At 41.7% G+C, this 14,306-nt stretch overlaps 1 protein-coding gene across 4 annotated transcripts in view; it reads right to left on the bottom strand.

The window, feature by feature from the left end:
- The window catches only part of LOC122478350 (transport and Golgi organization protein 1 homolog), a 98,298-nt gene that overhangs the window by 15,740 nt on the left and 68,252 nt on the right, over nt 1-14,306 (bottom strand). For 2 of the 4 annotated variants that reach the window (XM_043571987.1, XM_043571989.1), the window contains exons 1-2: nt 6,136-6,285; nt 3,321-3,452 (exon numbers count right to left, since the gene is read on the bottom strand). The exons of the other annotated variants lie outside the window; for them this stretch is intronic. In XM_043571987.1, the coding sequence (XP_043427922.1) occupies nt 3,321-3,452; nt 6,136-6,201 (198 nt within the window). In that variant the 5' untranslated portion in view covers nt 6,202-6,285. Of the gene's footprint in view, nt 1-3,320; nt 3,453-6,135; nt 6,286-14,306 lie in introns of those variants that run through there. 4 annotated transcript variants of the gene reach the window in all.

Genomic DNA, 14,306 nt, shown 5'->3' with positions numbered 1-14,306 from the left:
GACAGTTTTAAAAATACATAAATAAAATATTTGTCCAATTTTTTTTCTCTTGTAGTCAAACCCAACATCCACACTGAAGTCCAGAACCCAGGATCATTTGAAATGCCAAAAAAAGAAAAAAAGAAAGAGAGAGAGAGAGAAAGGGAGAGAGGAAGAAAGAGACAGACAGAGAGAGAGAGAGAGAGAGAGATGGAGGGGGGCGGTAGGGGGGCGAGAAGGAAAGGGAAGGGATGGGAAGGAGGAAGGAAGCGGCAAGGAAAGAAAAGGAAAACCTTTGTATGCAGACACGCTTCTTTCATTCTCTAGAAAGCTTTCTGAAATGTTACACAGGGTTGGCTGCTTTCCGAATCAATAAACAATTACAACATGTCAGGCGCTATGATTTTCCTAGATCACTAAAAACAGAGGGTCTTCCAAAAACACATCCTCAGATGAGAAAGAGAGTGGAACATGGCTAGGGCAAAAGCACAGGCACCAAAAGAAATGACGGCTAACATTTCAAAAACAAAGCAAAAAGGGCTCCCGTTGAGAAGGTATAAGAAAAGCAAGAGGAACTTAATTCCTGTAAAGGCACTGGTCTAAGGCAAGGGTTAACAGTTTCCATACTGGAGACTTCTGGAAAAGTGAACCAAAGAGAGAACAGGTATTAGGGAGTAATGGTTGTCTGGGCAAAAGTAGAAATAACAATTTAAAGCCTGACTGCACTAGGATTTCTATTTTCTAGGAGCACTAAAAGCACGTCAACCATGGAAAAAGACATCCTGTGATTGTCTTGTGTCCACTGAAAAGTAACAACCATAAGATAATGACTGTGGGACTGAAGGATGCTTCCCCACTCCCAGCCCCTCACCCTTTGGAAAAGTGCCTCTATAAGCCTGGCACACCACCCTTTTGGGGAGCGATATTCCTCTTTCTTGGTGGCTCCGCTGTATACAACCTATCTCTAATAAACGCCACCTGCTTTGTTTCCCTTTCGATCAGTGTTCATTACTAAGACACTGAGACTGGAGAACGTGGTCTGGGTGGTCCAGTAACACCCAGACCCAAGTCATCCCCTGATGAATTATAGCTCAATAATATCTAGGCAAGACTCTACTTGAACAAAAGGTAAAGACACATTTTCTTGATCTGTAGGACGTATATCCCTATTTGAAAGTTTTGAATGATGATGTGATGCTGAAGCGAGCCCCAACATCTTGCCAGGATATTGGAATATCATCATGGTATCAAAAAGTGAGTCATAAAAATGTTGTTATAGGAAAGTGTATCTACGGAGGGCAAACAGGAAACCATGGATAGTCCTTTAATGTCACATGTTTCCTTTCCTAAGCAGGGGAAATGGAAAGAGAGATGGCCTTACAAGTACTTAATATGCATATTTTCTTTTTGAAGGGAAAGATTTCTAAATTGGCAGGAAAAGAGGAAAAACAGCCACTTATAAATAAACTCATGCTGTTCTGTTCTTGCTTAGAAGGCCTGCCCTCCAGAGAAACTATTTCTCCAAAGCCTAATGGGGTTTTTCTGAAGACAAGCAATACAGATGAAGGGAAATACTCAACTACAGTGCTCTTCCTCCTTCCTGTCTCATAGGGGAGTAAACTCAGCCTAAAACCTAGGTAAAGACAAAACTTTACACTAAAAGCCTTCACCTCAGTTTTTTTAAACACGGACGTGACCCCAAGCTTCCCAAAAAAGTTAACAAGGTACCCTAAAAGGAAAAACCACATATTTTGAACGCAGAATGCAAGCATTAGAATCACACTTCCTATGGCAGAGATGGTGGGATAATCAGGCTGGGAATGTAAAACCGCTCTGATTAATAGGATAATGACTCTAATGGAAGAAGTAGTCAGTATGCAAGAAGAGGTGGTGAATGTGAGCACAGAAACGATAACTCTAGGATCCAAAAGGACTTCTAGAAATCCAAAACATCATAGCAGAAATAAGGAATGGCTTCATTGGATTTATTAACACACACAGCACAGCTGAGGAAAGACTCAACAAGCAGAAGGAAATGTCAAGTAGAAACACCCAAAACAGAAACGCACACACAAAAATTAAAAATACAACAGAGAAAATCCAAGACCAGTGTGACAATGACAAAAGGTGTAACATACACACAATGGGAATACCTATTATACGTTTGAAGTGAAAATGACTGAGAATTTTCCAAAATTAATGATAGTCATAAACCACAGATTCAGGAAACTCAAAGAATTTCAAGCAGGATAAATACCCCCCTCCAAAAAAACCAAACCAAACCAAAAACAAAACAAAACAAAAAAAAACCAAAAAACACAAGACTATCCCTAGACATATACTATTCAATCAAGAGAAAATTGAAAACAAAGAATTTTGGAAGAAACTAAAGGGGTAGTGTTGGGGGCTGGAGTCGCAGGGAGATGGAAGAAATAACACCTTACCCAAGAGGAACCAGGACAAAAAATACTCAGAATTCAGAAACCATGCAATCAAGAAGAATGAAATGTTTATGCTGTTAAAAGAAAAGAACCCATCCACCTAGAATTCTGTGAACAATTAAATTGTCCTTCAAAACATGTACAAAATAAGGGAAATTATTGGAGATACTGAGGTCAATAATAAAGGCTTAATTCTCCAAGAAAACATAATCCTTAATGTACATGCATTAACAACAGAGTGCCAAAATACATGAGGCAAAAACTGATACAACTGATAGGAGAAGTAGACATATACATTATTACAGCTGAAAGAATTCAACACCCTCTATCAGTCATTGACAGATTGAGCATAAAGATATTCAAATATAAGAACACAGTTGGACTGAACTGCATCACCAATCACCTAGATCCATGACCATCTGTAGAACACTTTCTACAATAGAAAAATACACATTCTTCTCAAGCTCATATAGAACATTCACTGACACAGACCATATTCAGGGTCATAAAATACACCTTAACTTGAAGTCAACAAAATCATAGAAAATGCGTTCTCAGAACACATATGTAAGCTAGACATCAATAATAGAAAGACAACTGAAAAACTACAAAATATATGAGAGATATTCTAATAGAAGATAGAGAATAGAGATAGACTAGAGAAATTCTAAAAGAAGAGGGTCAAAGAGACATTTCACAGAATTTTAAAAATATGTCCATCTAAATGATAATGAATGTTGGAATGACTACAATTTGTGGGATGCAATGAACGCCGTGCTTAAAGGGAAATTTGAAGTACTGAGTGCATACAAATGGTCTAGTAAAAAATTTGTGCTTACCAAAAAACTTCTGCTTACTTATGCTTAAAAGCCTATCTCTAAGGTATTTTAGTATACTCACAGCAAGGACAACTCTCCAGAGGTAAATAAGACATGCACAAATTGCAACGGTGGCAGTAATGACGGCAAGCTTCCCCAGAGTTCCGAAGACACGAGAGCCAAGAGGGAAATGGTCAGCCAAAATATGGACAAGCTGAAATAATATTTGAGATAATGAGGAATAGCAAAGACATTTATAACATCTGTCACCAAGAATCATTTTTATAAACCTTCAACCAGCCTCCAGGAGGTTATAAGCACACCTCTCAAATGCCTCCTCCTGAAGGAGAGGGAGGACAGAAGGCTTACAAAGGAGCAGGGGCAAACCTGTAGGAGTGATGATTGTGTTTACGATCTTACTGTGGTGATGGCTTCATTGTTCCTTACCCTTTTAGTAGACAAGAAGTAAATGACTTGTGTTGTACATTCATGAAGTACCTAGATAAAATCCTTTGGAACATTTCCAAACATACACCAACATTTACGGAAGGATGGGAGAAAGTAACAATAAAAATGTACTAGAGATTCAAATGAGACTGTTATAGAGACAGATGTTTACAGATATGGATATAACTGAGAGATGTGCAGCTGCTCTTAATATGGGATTATTCCAACAAAAATAAATTCTACATTATTGTTTAGTTTCTAAAAACACTGAGGTTTTCTTTTTTCTAATGTTGATTTATTTTTGATAGTAGAGCGGGGGAGGAATGAGAGAGAGGGAGACAGAGAATCCAAAGCAGGCTCCACGCTGTTAGCACAAAGCCTGATGCTGGTCTCAAACTCACAAACCTGAGCCAAAATCAAGAGTCAGATGCTTAATTGACTGAACCACCCAGGCTCCCCATAAGGTTTTACGTTCAAGGTTTACTTTGAATCTGAATCACAGCCCAAATTGTCAGATTTCTGAATTAAATAAAGATTTGCATAATCAGGTGATCTTGTGTATTTTGATGAAATCTATGAGGTTTTAAGTTACTTGAACACACATCTCCAAATAGCCAATACAATACATTCAAGTTCCTATTTCATAGTGTTGCAACTAAATCAATCAATAACAACTATGGAAATTACTTTCTAAATAACACAAAAGTCCTGGGTATGGTCACCAAAACAACAGAACACATATGATTTTACTAAAACTAGACTTACCAGTCCTTTAGGAGAAAATACACTCACAATGCAATTCATACTAACTCACATACCAAACTTTAATTTTGTGCCAATAAACCTCTCTAGAAAGTAGCCTCCAAAATGTGTACCATTTGTATCTTCAGCTCTCAGAACTGAGGTCACTAAATTGCGTCCTGGTGGGAAATGTACACTGTCTTTGAGTGGCCAGTGTCTGCAAGAGAACAGGGGCCGTCAGCACAGCGATCATGGGGATCAAAAGACAGAGGCCATCTTGACATGAATGGTAAACATCCTAAGTCCTGGGCACTCTTGATACCTCTGCCAGCTATCTGTATGCTGATTTGATTAGTTACCGTTAACTAGATTAGATCCAAGGGAGCCAGTAACACTTGGTTCCCACAGACAATGGTCATGACCAGGTGGAGGTAGGAAATGCAAGACAAGTTAGTTTGTGCAAGAATTCAGAGATGAGGGAGGGAGAGAGAGCTGAACTGATCTATGAGATGCAGCCTAGGCAGAAGGGGGAAATTGCAATAAACAGAACCAAGAAATGTCCTCCTTCGTAGACTCAAAAGAGACAGAATAGATTCTGTTGTGCCTGGAGGTATTCATGTGACAGGATTCTGCCTCAATTTAGGTTGTACCTGACTTGGGACGTTGCAGATCCCTCTCGAAGAATCTGGTGCATGCCAATATCAAGAAATCTACTTTTCTCTGTGGGTGTCCCCTGTGTCTCTGTCTCAGGGTCTTGGGAGTACAGGTTTTGCTTTTTAATGATAGAATGAAACATTCACACTGGCAACCAGGTATTTCTTTATAGTTGGACAATCCTAAGGACATTCAAGACCCTTTTTGCTTTGGGTAAATCAACACTCTGCACATAGTTGGCTAAAGAAAGGACAAGAATGCATTCACTTCCTGATCACATCACTCCTAGTGATTTTCTTATTATACATGTCCAAGCAGGCTGAGGCCACTTCATGTACACTGAGCTTGTCAGCTACCTGGTTGGACACAGAGTCCTTGGGGGCAGCCTCTAAGACCAGAGGGAGAGGGCTGATGCACAAGTTCCCAAAAGCGAACAAACCAGGAATCACAGAGCACAAACGACATTTCACTTTCCAACACCAACACTTCGGACACCACGGTTCCCAGGGCTACCAAACTTCACAAATGTGAACAACGTGCTGATAGGAAAACTAACTACGTATAAGAGGGACTCTAAACTTACAAAGCTTGAAGAAGAATCTTGACAGGGCTTCCAGGAGCCATCTAATAGTATAAAATACTATTAATACTATTGAATGGATCTTATTCAATAGAGTTTCTGACATTTTTAAAAATGATTTTAAGGAAGTATAATTCAAACATCATACGAGCCCCTTATTTAAGGCAAAGATCTCAGTGGCTTTTAGTATCTTCCCATGTCCTTCTTTCTTGACATTATGAAGCTCAGGTTTCCATCCTGTCAACACTACTCTTTTTGGACCAAGTGGCCCAGACAGGATCCACAACTTCATGTGGACAGGTGTGGCCAGAACCCCTACATGCTGGTGGAGAAACCTTGCCCTGACTTAATGGGTTTTCCAAAAGAACTGAGTTCTCATCAAGGACTCCATGAAAAAGCTGTGTTTTTAACCACAGTCTGAAAAAGATAAATAAATACAAAAGGAAGAAGTCACTGATGTCGGATGTGTACTCACATTTGTGTTGGGGTAACCGGGATACCCGAGTAAGAGCATACAGAAAAATAGCTTCTGAACCGTCATATTCTGGTCCTTTCAGGGGGCGCCTGGGCACCAGAGAGGAGGTGCAAATGGAGGTGAGGAGGTGGTGGGGGTGGGAGGGGAAGGGATGGGGTGGGAAAGGGGGTGGGGTGGGGGGGGCGAGGTTTAAATAGGGATGGGATTGGGGAGGGGGGTGTGGCAGGAGAAGAAGGGGGTCAGGGAGAGAACCCGGATCAGATCAAGTACAAGAAGGGAGGGAGGAGGGTTCAGACAAGTCAGTAGCTCAGCAGGTCAGTAAATCACTAGATGAGTAGGCCACAAGTAGCCAGTTAAGTAGACTGTCAGTTGCAGGTGGAGCAGACGAAGATCTCTCTTCATCCAAGTCTTCACCTGTTTGAGCATTGCCATAGCAATTCAGACGCTTTATGCTCTCTCTCCACCAATCAGCTGCCTTCGACCCTGATAGCTCACAAAGGACACCCCGCGTGACCATGGCTTTTCAAAAGCCCCTTCCATTATGTACATATCTGGGGGCATGTGTGTCCCTATGGGTGTTTCTATGTATGTCTGGGTTTGTACATGTATATATTAGTTCTGTGTGTGAATTTGCTGCCCCTTGGGTCTTACCGTGTGTGGTGTGTGTGTGGTGTGTGTGTGTGTGGGGGGGTGTGTGTTCTCCTCGGGGTGTCACTGGCCGTGTCTGCAGTGTGGGTCTGTGTGTGAATCTGTCCATAAGCCCCATACCTGTGTTCCCAGGTGAGGCTGGGTGTGATTCTGTGCTTGTGGTGTCTGTTTATTTCTTAGTGAGTATGGGTGTCTGTGAACCTCAGAAATGAGCTGCCACAAAGGGGACTCCCCAGGGGCGCCTGGGTGGCGCAGTCGGTTAAGCGTCCGACTTCAGCCAGGTCACGATCTCGCGGTCCGTGAGTTCGAGCCCCGAGTCGGGCTCTGGGCTGATGCCTCGGAGCCTGGAGCCTGTTTCCGATTCTGTGTGTCCCTCTCTCTCTGCCCCTCCCCCGTTCATGCTCTGTCTCTCTCTGTCCCAAAAATAAAATAAACGTTGAAAAAAAAATTCAAAGGGGACTCCCCAAAGGTGACCCCCCAGCGATGGGTGAATGTGAGACAATCTATCTCTTCATTAGATTCTGTTGGGAAAACTGTATATCTACATGCAAAAGAATGAAAGTGAACCCTTCCCTTACATGATACACAAAAATCTACTTAAAATGGCTTAAAGACTTAAATGTAACACCTGAAACCATCACACTTCTAGGAAAAATCAAAGAGGAAAGCTCCTTGACTATGCTCTAGGCAATGAGATTTTGGGATTGGCACCAAAAGCATACGCAGTAAAAGTAAAAATAAACAATTGGGCCCACATCACACTAAAAAGCACAGGGAAGGAAAGGGAAGGAAACCATCAACAAAATGGAAAAGCAACCTACAGAATCGGAGAATACATTTGCAGACCATCTCCAAGAAAGAGTTAATTTACAAAACAAATAAGGAGTTCACATGAATAGTTAACCTTAAAAATAAAACTACCAGTTATGTTACCAGGAAAAGAAAATGGCTTATTTAGGAATAGCAGAGAACTGCCCCTTGGGAGAAGGAAGCTATAGCAAGTCTGGAGAACAAAGGAGAGGAACACTTTTGTAGAGGAAAGGAAGAAATTGGGAGGGCTATGATATAGTAAAAGTCCATTGGAGTAAACTGGGAGATCCAAGTATAGTGGCTTTTCATTGCTGAAGTTGTGACCGTCATCAGCTGGGCCATCATGAGGGAAGAAGAAAGACCTTTCTTCCTCTTGCTGAGGTAGTATAGCAGTAGCTGAAGTAGTGTCAGCTTACAAGATATGTCTCCTTCCAGTGGGTCTGCAGGAAATGACACGTGGTAGAGCCTGTGAGCTTCCCCCTTCTGGCCCCCTGACTCCATTTTCTTTAAGGTTTTATTTTCTTTCCAGTTCATTAGCATACAGTGTTGCATTCGTTTCAGGTATACAATAGAGTAATTCAACACTTCCATTTTACATAAAGTTTCCTCTTACAATTTTCCCAAAGTCAACAGCAAAGAAACCATATAACAGGGTGAAAAAGTGGGCAAGGACCCAAATAGACTTTTTCCAAAGAAGACCTACAAAAGGCTAACCGGTATAAGAAAAGATGCTCAACATCGCTAATTGTCAGGGAAATGCAAACCAAAACCACAATGAGCTATTACCTCACACCTGTTTGTTAGGATGGCTATTCTCCAAAAGTCAAAAGATAACAACTGTGGGCAAGGATGTGGAGGAAAAGTGAACCCTTAAGCACTATTTCCAGGAATGTAAATTGGTACAGCCATTGTGGAAAACAGTTTGGAGGTTCTCAAAAAGTTAAAAATAGAAATACCAGATGATCCAGCAATCCCACTTCTGGGTGTAGATCACTATCTCAATGAGACATCTGTACTCCCATGTTCATTGCAATATTATTCAGTAGCCAAGATATGGAAGCAACTTTAAGTGCCCATCAAAATAAAGAAAAATGGCCTGTGCATTCAGTGGAATAGTATCTGGCCAGAAGAAAGAAGGAAGTTCTACCATTTCTGACAACGTGGGTGAACCCAGAGGACATGATGCTAAGTGAAATTAATTAGTCAGACGCAAACAGACAGATATTGTATAATCTCATGCACATGTGAACTCTTCGTCTAAAGAAAAGTTAAACTTGTAGAGACAGAGAGTTGAAGGGTAGTTACCAGAGGCTGGAGGATGGGCAAAAGGGGGAGATACTGATCAAAACGTACAAACTTTCCATTGTAAGATGCACAAGTTCTAGCGACCTAACGTACAGTACGGTGACTACAGTTAACAATACCATATCGTATACTTGAAATTGACTAAGAGAGCAGATCTCAAGCATTCTAACCACACCACAAAAACAAAGTAGCTATGGGTGGTGATGGATATGTTAACTCGTTTCATTGTGGTTATCACTTCACAGTGTATGCATATACCAACCTATCACATTGTAAGTCTCAAATCCATAAAATTTTTATTCATCAAAAATAATAAATAAGTAAGTAAATAAAGACCAAAATAAAGAGATAAATGAACAAAATTCCAATGTGTGAAAATGACTTTGGATAATGCCTGAAACATAGTAACAGCCAGCAGAGATACAAGAGGACCTGGGAAATAGATACATACGTGGTACTTCAGTATACCTGGAGCAAAAAGGTGAGGAGAGAATACAGGCTTCTTTTAAGAGATGAAGCTGGAGAAGTAACCAAAGCCTGTTTCTGCAGGACCTTGCAAACCAGTAAAGAACTTTGTGCTTTTTCCGGAAAGTACTGAGAAGCCATTGAAGAATTTCAATCATTCACTGACTGATTGCTGAGCTTTCATTGTTAAAAGATCATTCTGATTGGAGATGGAGAATGGGTTGACGTGAAATGGAAGTGGGTGGCAGGAAAAGTAAACAGGCCAATTTTAAGGCTGCGCATGAGATGATGGTGGCCTGGCCTATGTTAGTTGCGCAAGACTGGAAGTAGTGGGAAGATGAGGCAATTGTTTCAAGACATACAAGTGAGAGGTCTTGATGATTAGCTATTGGGGTTGGGAGAGAGGGAGAGGTCTAATGGGTCAGTTGCTACAGTGGGATCGAGAAGGGCAAGAGACAACTTGCATTGAGCTACGACAGGATGACCTTGGTGGGAATGATACAACTGGGAGGTGAAGGCCAGAACCCAGATGACCATATGTTGAGGAGAGGCTGGGAAGTGAAGAGTGGAGTCAAGATTATTGACTTGTCAACAGTACTGCTTGTTGCCACCTAACATCCATTCCCACCTTCTCTCATAGTGAGAGAATTCCTGATATTTAGTTGGGTACATGGCTTTGTAGACTAAGCCTTTACATTACCAGGAAGTGTTAAGCTATGGTCAACAGAATGCAAATGAAAGTGAGGTGTGCTATGGGCAATGGCGTTAAAAGAAAGGATATGCTCTCCCCTCCCCATTTTCCTTGCCTGCTGGCTGCAAGCAGATCTGCTGTGCTGAGTCATCTTTGACCTTGTCAGTAAGGAACCACAGAGCAACCATACAGAATCCTGGGTATCTGACACTATAGGGTAACCATTGTGGGTTTGAACATATACCTAGACTGTTACATGAAAGAGAAATACATATTTTGTTGAAGCCACGGTTATTTATAGCCCCTGTTAGAGCAACCCGCTCTATATCCAAACTATTACAGAATTTGATACAAGAAGGGAGTGGCTGATGGTTTAGAACCCAACATAAGTGGCATAGGTTTGGTGGGCAGGCAGTAGGTGGGAAGGCACAGGTATTGCAGGCTGCAAGTTGTGACAAAACACTAAGCTGTTGTCTATGATCATTCTCATGGCGGATCACATGCCATCAGAACCTGAAACTCAAGAAGAAATTAATCGTAATATTTGGAATGTGGTGTCTGTGGGATGCATTTTGCCACTTTCACCAGGAACCTGCCACAAACAGATCTCAGGCTAGGGTGAGCCAGTCTGCCAGCACTGATTCAGGGGTATACAGCTCTTCTAAGGAAGCTCTTTCTGCCTGTAGATGACAATCCAATTTGGCGGCAACGAGAGTGACTAGTGCCTCCAAAGCCTGAGAGAGGCAAAAACTTCTGCACCCCAAACTGAAGGAATTACAAGTGGCTTTCAATAGGTAGCCTAAGCAGGACAGGACACTCAAGCCTTTCTCAGTCACCTCCCCAATATGGCTGACTCAAGGTAAATTGGCTAAGTGCAAAATAGCTGTCATTGATTTAGTAGGGAGACTTGGTAAATCCCAGAACAAGCTACACAGAAGACCAGAGTTTTCAGGCCCCAAAACTATGCCTGAACAAAATATTTCAGTATGATTATTTACATATGGAATTTGACAGACATAAAAGTAGACCAGAAGCCTAAATGTTTGAGGGAATTTGCTTGCAAAAGAAACCATAGCCTAGGAAAATGGGGAGGAGAGAGCATATCCTTTCTTGTAACGCCATTGTCAACAAGGCACAGACTAGTTTGACCTCTAATACAATCCTTATGATCCCCTTTCTGCGCCACGGGAAGTGGGCTGCAAAAGCCATCCTGTCCTCAAGAAGGGTATATTCTTCCAAACATCCACCTCAGATTTGTCCACAGAGGATGATGAACATGAAAGAATGTTCCAGAGGGAAAGACAAAAGCTAAAGATGACAGCAGAGGAAGGAATGCTTCCCAGACAGCAGAATCAGTACCTACTGAATGAACTGAGGCCCCAAAGAGTGCCAGGACAGGGTTCTGTCATAATTCATGCCCAGGGGAGTTGGATCATTGCTAGGGACCTATGTTACCTCATTATTCACTCTTCTCTTTCCAGTATTGGAGTTTTTATAGCAATATCCTACTCCAGGGATAGATATTGGTTGGTTTGGAGACTAGACATAACTCATGCTTTAGTTTATAGTTTGTCAGATAGGAATTCTATCCCTACTGAATGGAGAGAACCAAGGAGTAACAAGAGATACTAAATTTTGACCCAGATGTAGTCATTCTATGAGACCTGGAGGTTATATTTCTTGAATATGACAATGTTCTATGCGTGGGGATGATGCTCTGTGTGTATTTGCGGACAGTTGTTTAATCAAAGGGGTAGACCCTGACAGAAACTGTTAGTGGTCACTCAATAGTCATGCCCTCAGTTCTCTCATAGAAATGGAATGCCCTATTTCTGGCTGAACACATAACCACTCAAAAGGAAAGACCACATTTCCCAGCCTCTCACGAAGCTATGTACAGCCAGGCGACTAAGTTCAGACCAATTAAATGTGAGCAGAAGTGATATGGAAAACTTTCTGGTTATTCTCTGAAGCTAGAGGCATGTCCTCCCCTTTCCCACGTTCACTTCCCGCTTCCTGGATGTGGACATGATGCTGAGTCCTCTCAGTTCTAGCCTAGAGGTGGTGGAGCACCTTCACAGAAGGAACCTGAGTCCCTGAGAGGGTGGAGCTGCTAAGCCAGCTATGGACTGCATATGCCCAGACTATTCAGGAAGGAAGGAATAAGTTACTGGGTGTGTCTGTTGAAGCAACCGAACCTATATCTAACCAGACATTACTCTAAAGAATTTGTTCGTATTGTAGACAGTAGGAAGCTAACAACAGCATTTGAACTCTCATGATTTGTTACAAGTATTTTTGTTCTAATGTTGAGTACATTGATGATATGCCAGTATCATCAAATGAAAATCACTAATCCTGAGTTTCTAGAACTTGAATAAATCTATCAATAACCCAAAGCAGTCATTGTTTACTCTTTTCTATGTTTGCAAACGTGGATGGGAATTGGGAAGAAGAGCGCCAACCACCTGAAACAGATAAATTTACACATCACACAGAAAAATGAAGTTAAAATTCCAACAAAGGATACATGTTCGATATTTTGTTAAATACTGGGACTGCTTTGAAATGTATATTATCAATACCTCCTTTTAAATAACCTTCTTAGATTTTGCTAACTCGAGACTCTAAGGTCTACCTTTCCGTCTTCTGCTGAGTATCACAAGGTCTCCTCTCCAGATCTAAATGCTACAAACTTTGTTATGAGACAGTCTTATGGGACAATATCTAGAGGACTGTCAATGTGACAGTTTTTAAAAGAAACCCTGACATTTTTGTGGGTTCAGTCTTCAGGGCTCAGTGCTCTTGTGACTGATGAGCAATCTCTTTTATCAGTGCAAGACTTTGTGATAAAATCTTACTCGACTTCTGTGTCTGTTATCTTAAAGTCTACCACACCTGGCACTATAGTCTGTGGCCTATTTCTCTTGACATACTATTAAAAGTCAAGATATATTCATTGTTTCATTTTGCCTCACGGCCCCCAAGCCCCACCTTCCACAGGCAAAGGAGACTGTCTTTTAGGCCTAGGAGCCAATGAAAGTGATCCAGTACTTGGTTTGTTCCAAGTCTGGGAAAGTTCCTCCTGCCCCAGAGCTGGCATTGAAATTGCAAACGGTAAGCAGTTCTCAGAGGAGACAGGGACAACAGCTCCCCCATCCTCCCAATATCTCAAGTCCCTTAACAGAGTCTGTTGTTGAAGTTGGTAGATATTTGTGTTCAATTTCTTTCTCTCCAGCAGTCTGACTCTTGTTTGTATTCATAAAGAAATTGTTGACCTTATGGATTCATTCGCAGCACTATGACCTCAAAGATGATCTGAGACACGTACCGACACACTGCCTTTTCTCCAATTTGCCTAGGTGGTTCCCCGAGACAAATGTGGAGCTGGTTTCAAATCTTCTCTGTGACCTGGTGTGACTGATGAGGACTAAGGAGAAAAACTGCTACTTGGACCTTCAAATTTTCTGACTCCAAGACCCAAGGCAAAACAATTCTCCACACTTTAATTTGATAAAGGATGTGCTAAACCAAAGGTCCCAACTTGAAAAGGTAAAACCAAAAAAGTTTTTCAACTTTGAAATGTTGGCAAAGACCCCCTGATAAGGTGTCTGTTTCATAACCAAAGATCATGAGATTCAAACCCCATCCATGCCTGGCCCTAGAAAGTACAAATTCACAGGAGAGGTGTTCTAGCAAGTGACTAAAAACACAGGCTTGGCAGCCAAACAGGTTTGTGTTTAAATCCTGGCCTTGTCACTAAAACCAAATGTCCTTGAGGAAACTGCTTAGCTAAAACCTTAGTTTTGTTATCAGTCAAATGGAGATGTTAATGGTACCCGTTTCTTAGTGTTGTTGCAGAGATTAGATGAGATAATCAATGACCCCAAAGGAGAAGACGACAAATGGAGCTCTGGAAGAATGATTAATCTCTCCCAGAAAGTGGCTAGCATCCTCTCTGATACATGGGCCCTCAGCCATGGGGACCAACTGAAGATATTCCTGCCCCCAGCACCAGAAACCTACTGGAGCTGCCTGGCCTGGGTGCGACTGGGTAAGACATGGGAGAGGGGCCCCTGGGACATAGGCTCCTATGGGATTCCAGTCTCAGTCATTCACAGAATGGAGAGATGGTAAAAGGATGTCCATCTGATGCCTGAATTCTTCCCATTGTGTGGGGGTCTATAAACAGGCCTAAGGTTTCATCTCAGCTCCACGAACTGCCACTTTTGTAATATCCTCCCTCTCTGAG

The sequence above is a fragment of the Prionailurus bengalensis genome, unplaced genomic scaffold (genome assembly GCF_016509475.1).
Source record: "Prionailurus bengalensis isolate Pbe53 unplaced genomic scaffold, Fcat_Pben_1.1_paternal_pri Un_scaffold_53, whole genome shotgun sequence".
NCBI lineage: Eukaryota > Metazoa > Chordata > Mammalia > Carnivora > Felidae > Prionailurus > Prionailurus bengalensis.
Note: the sequence above shows the minus strand (reverse complement) of the source record. Positions and strands in the feature narration are given on the sequence as shown.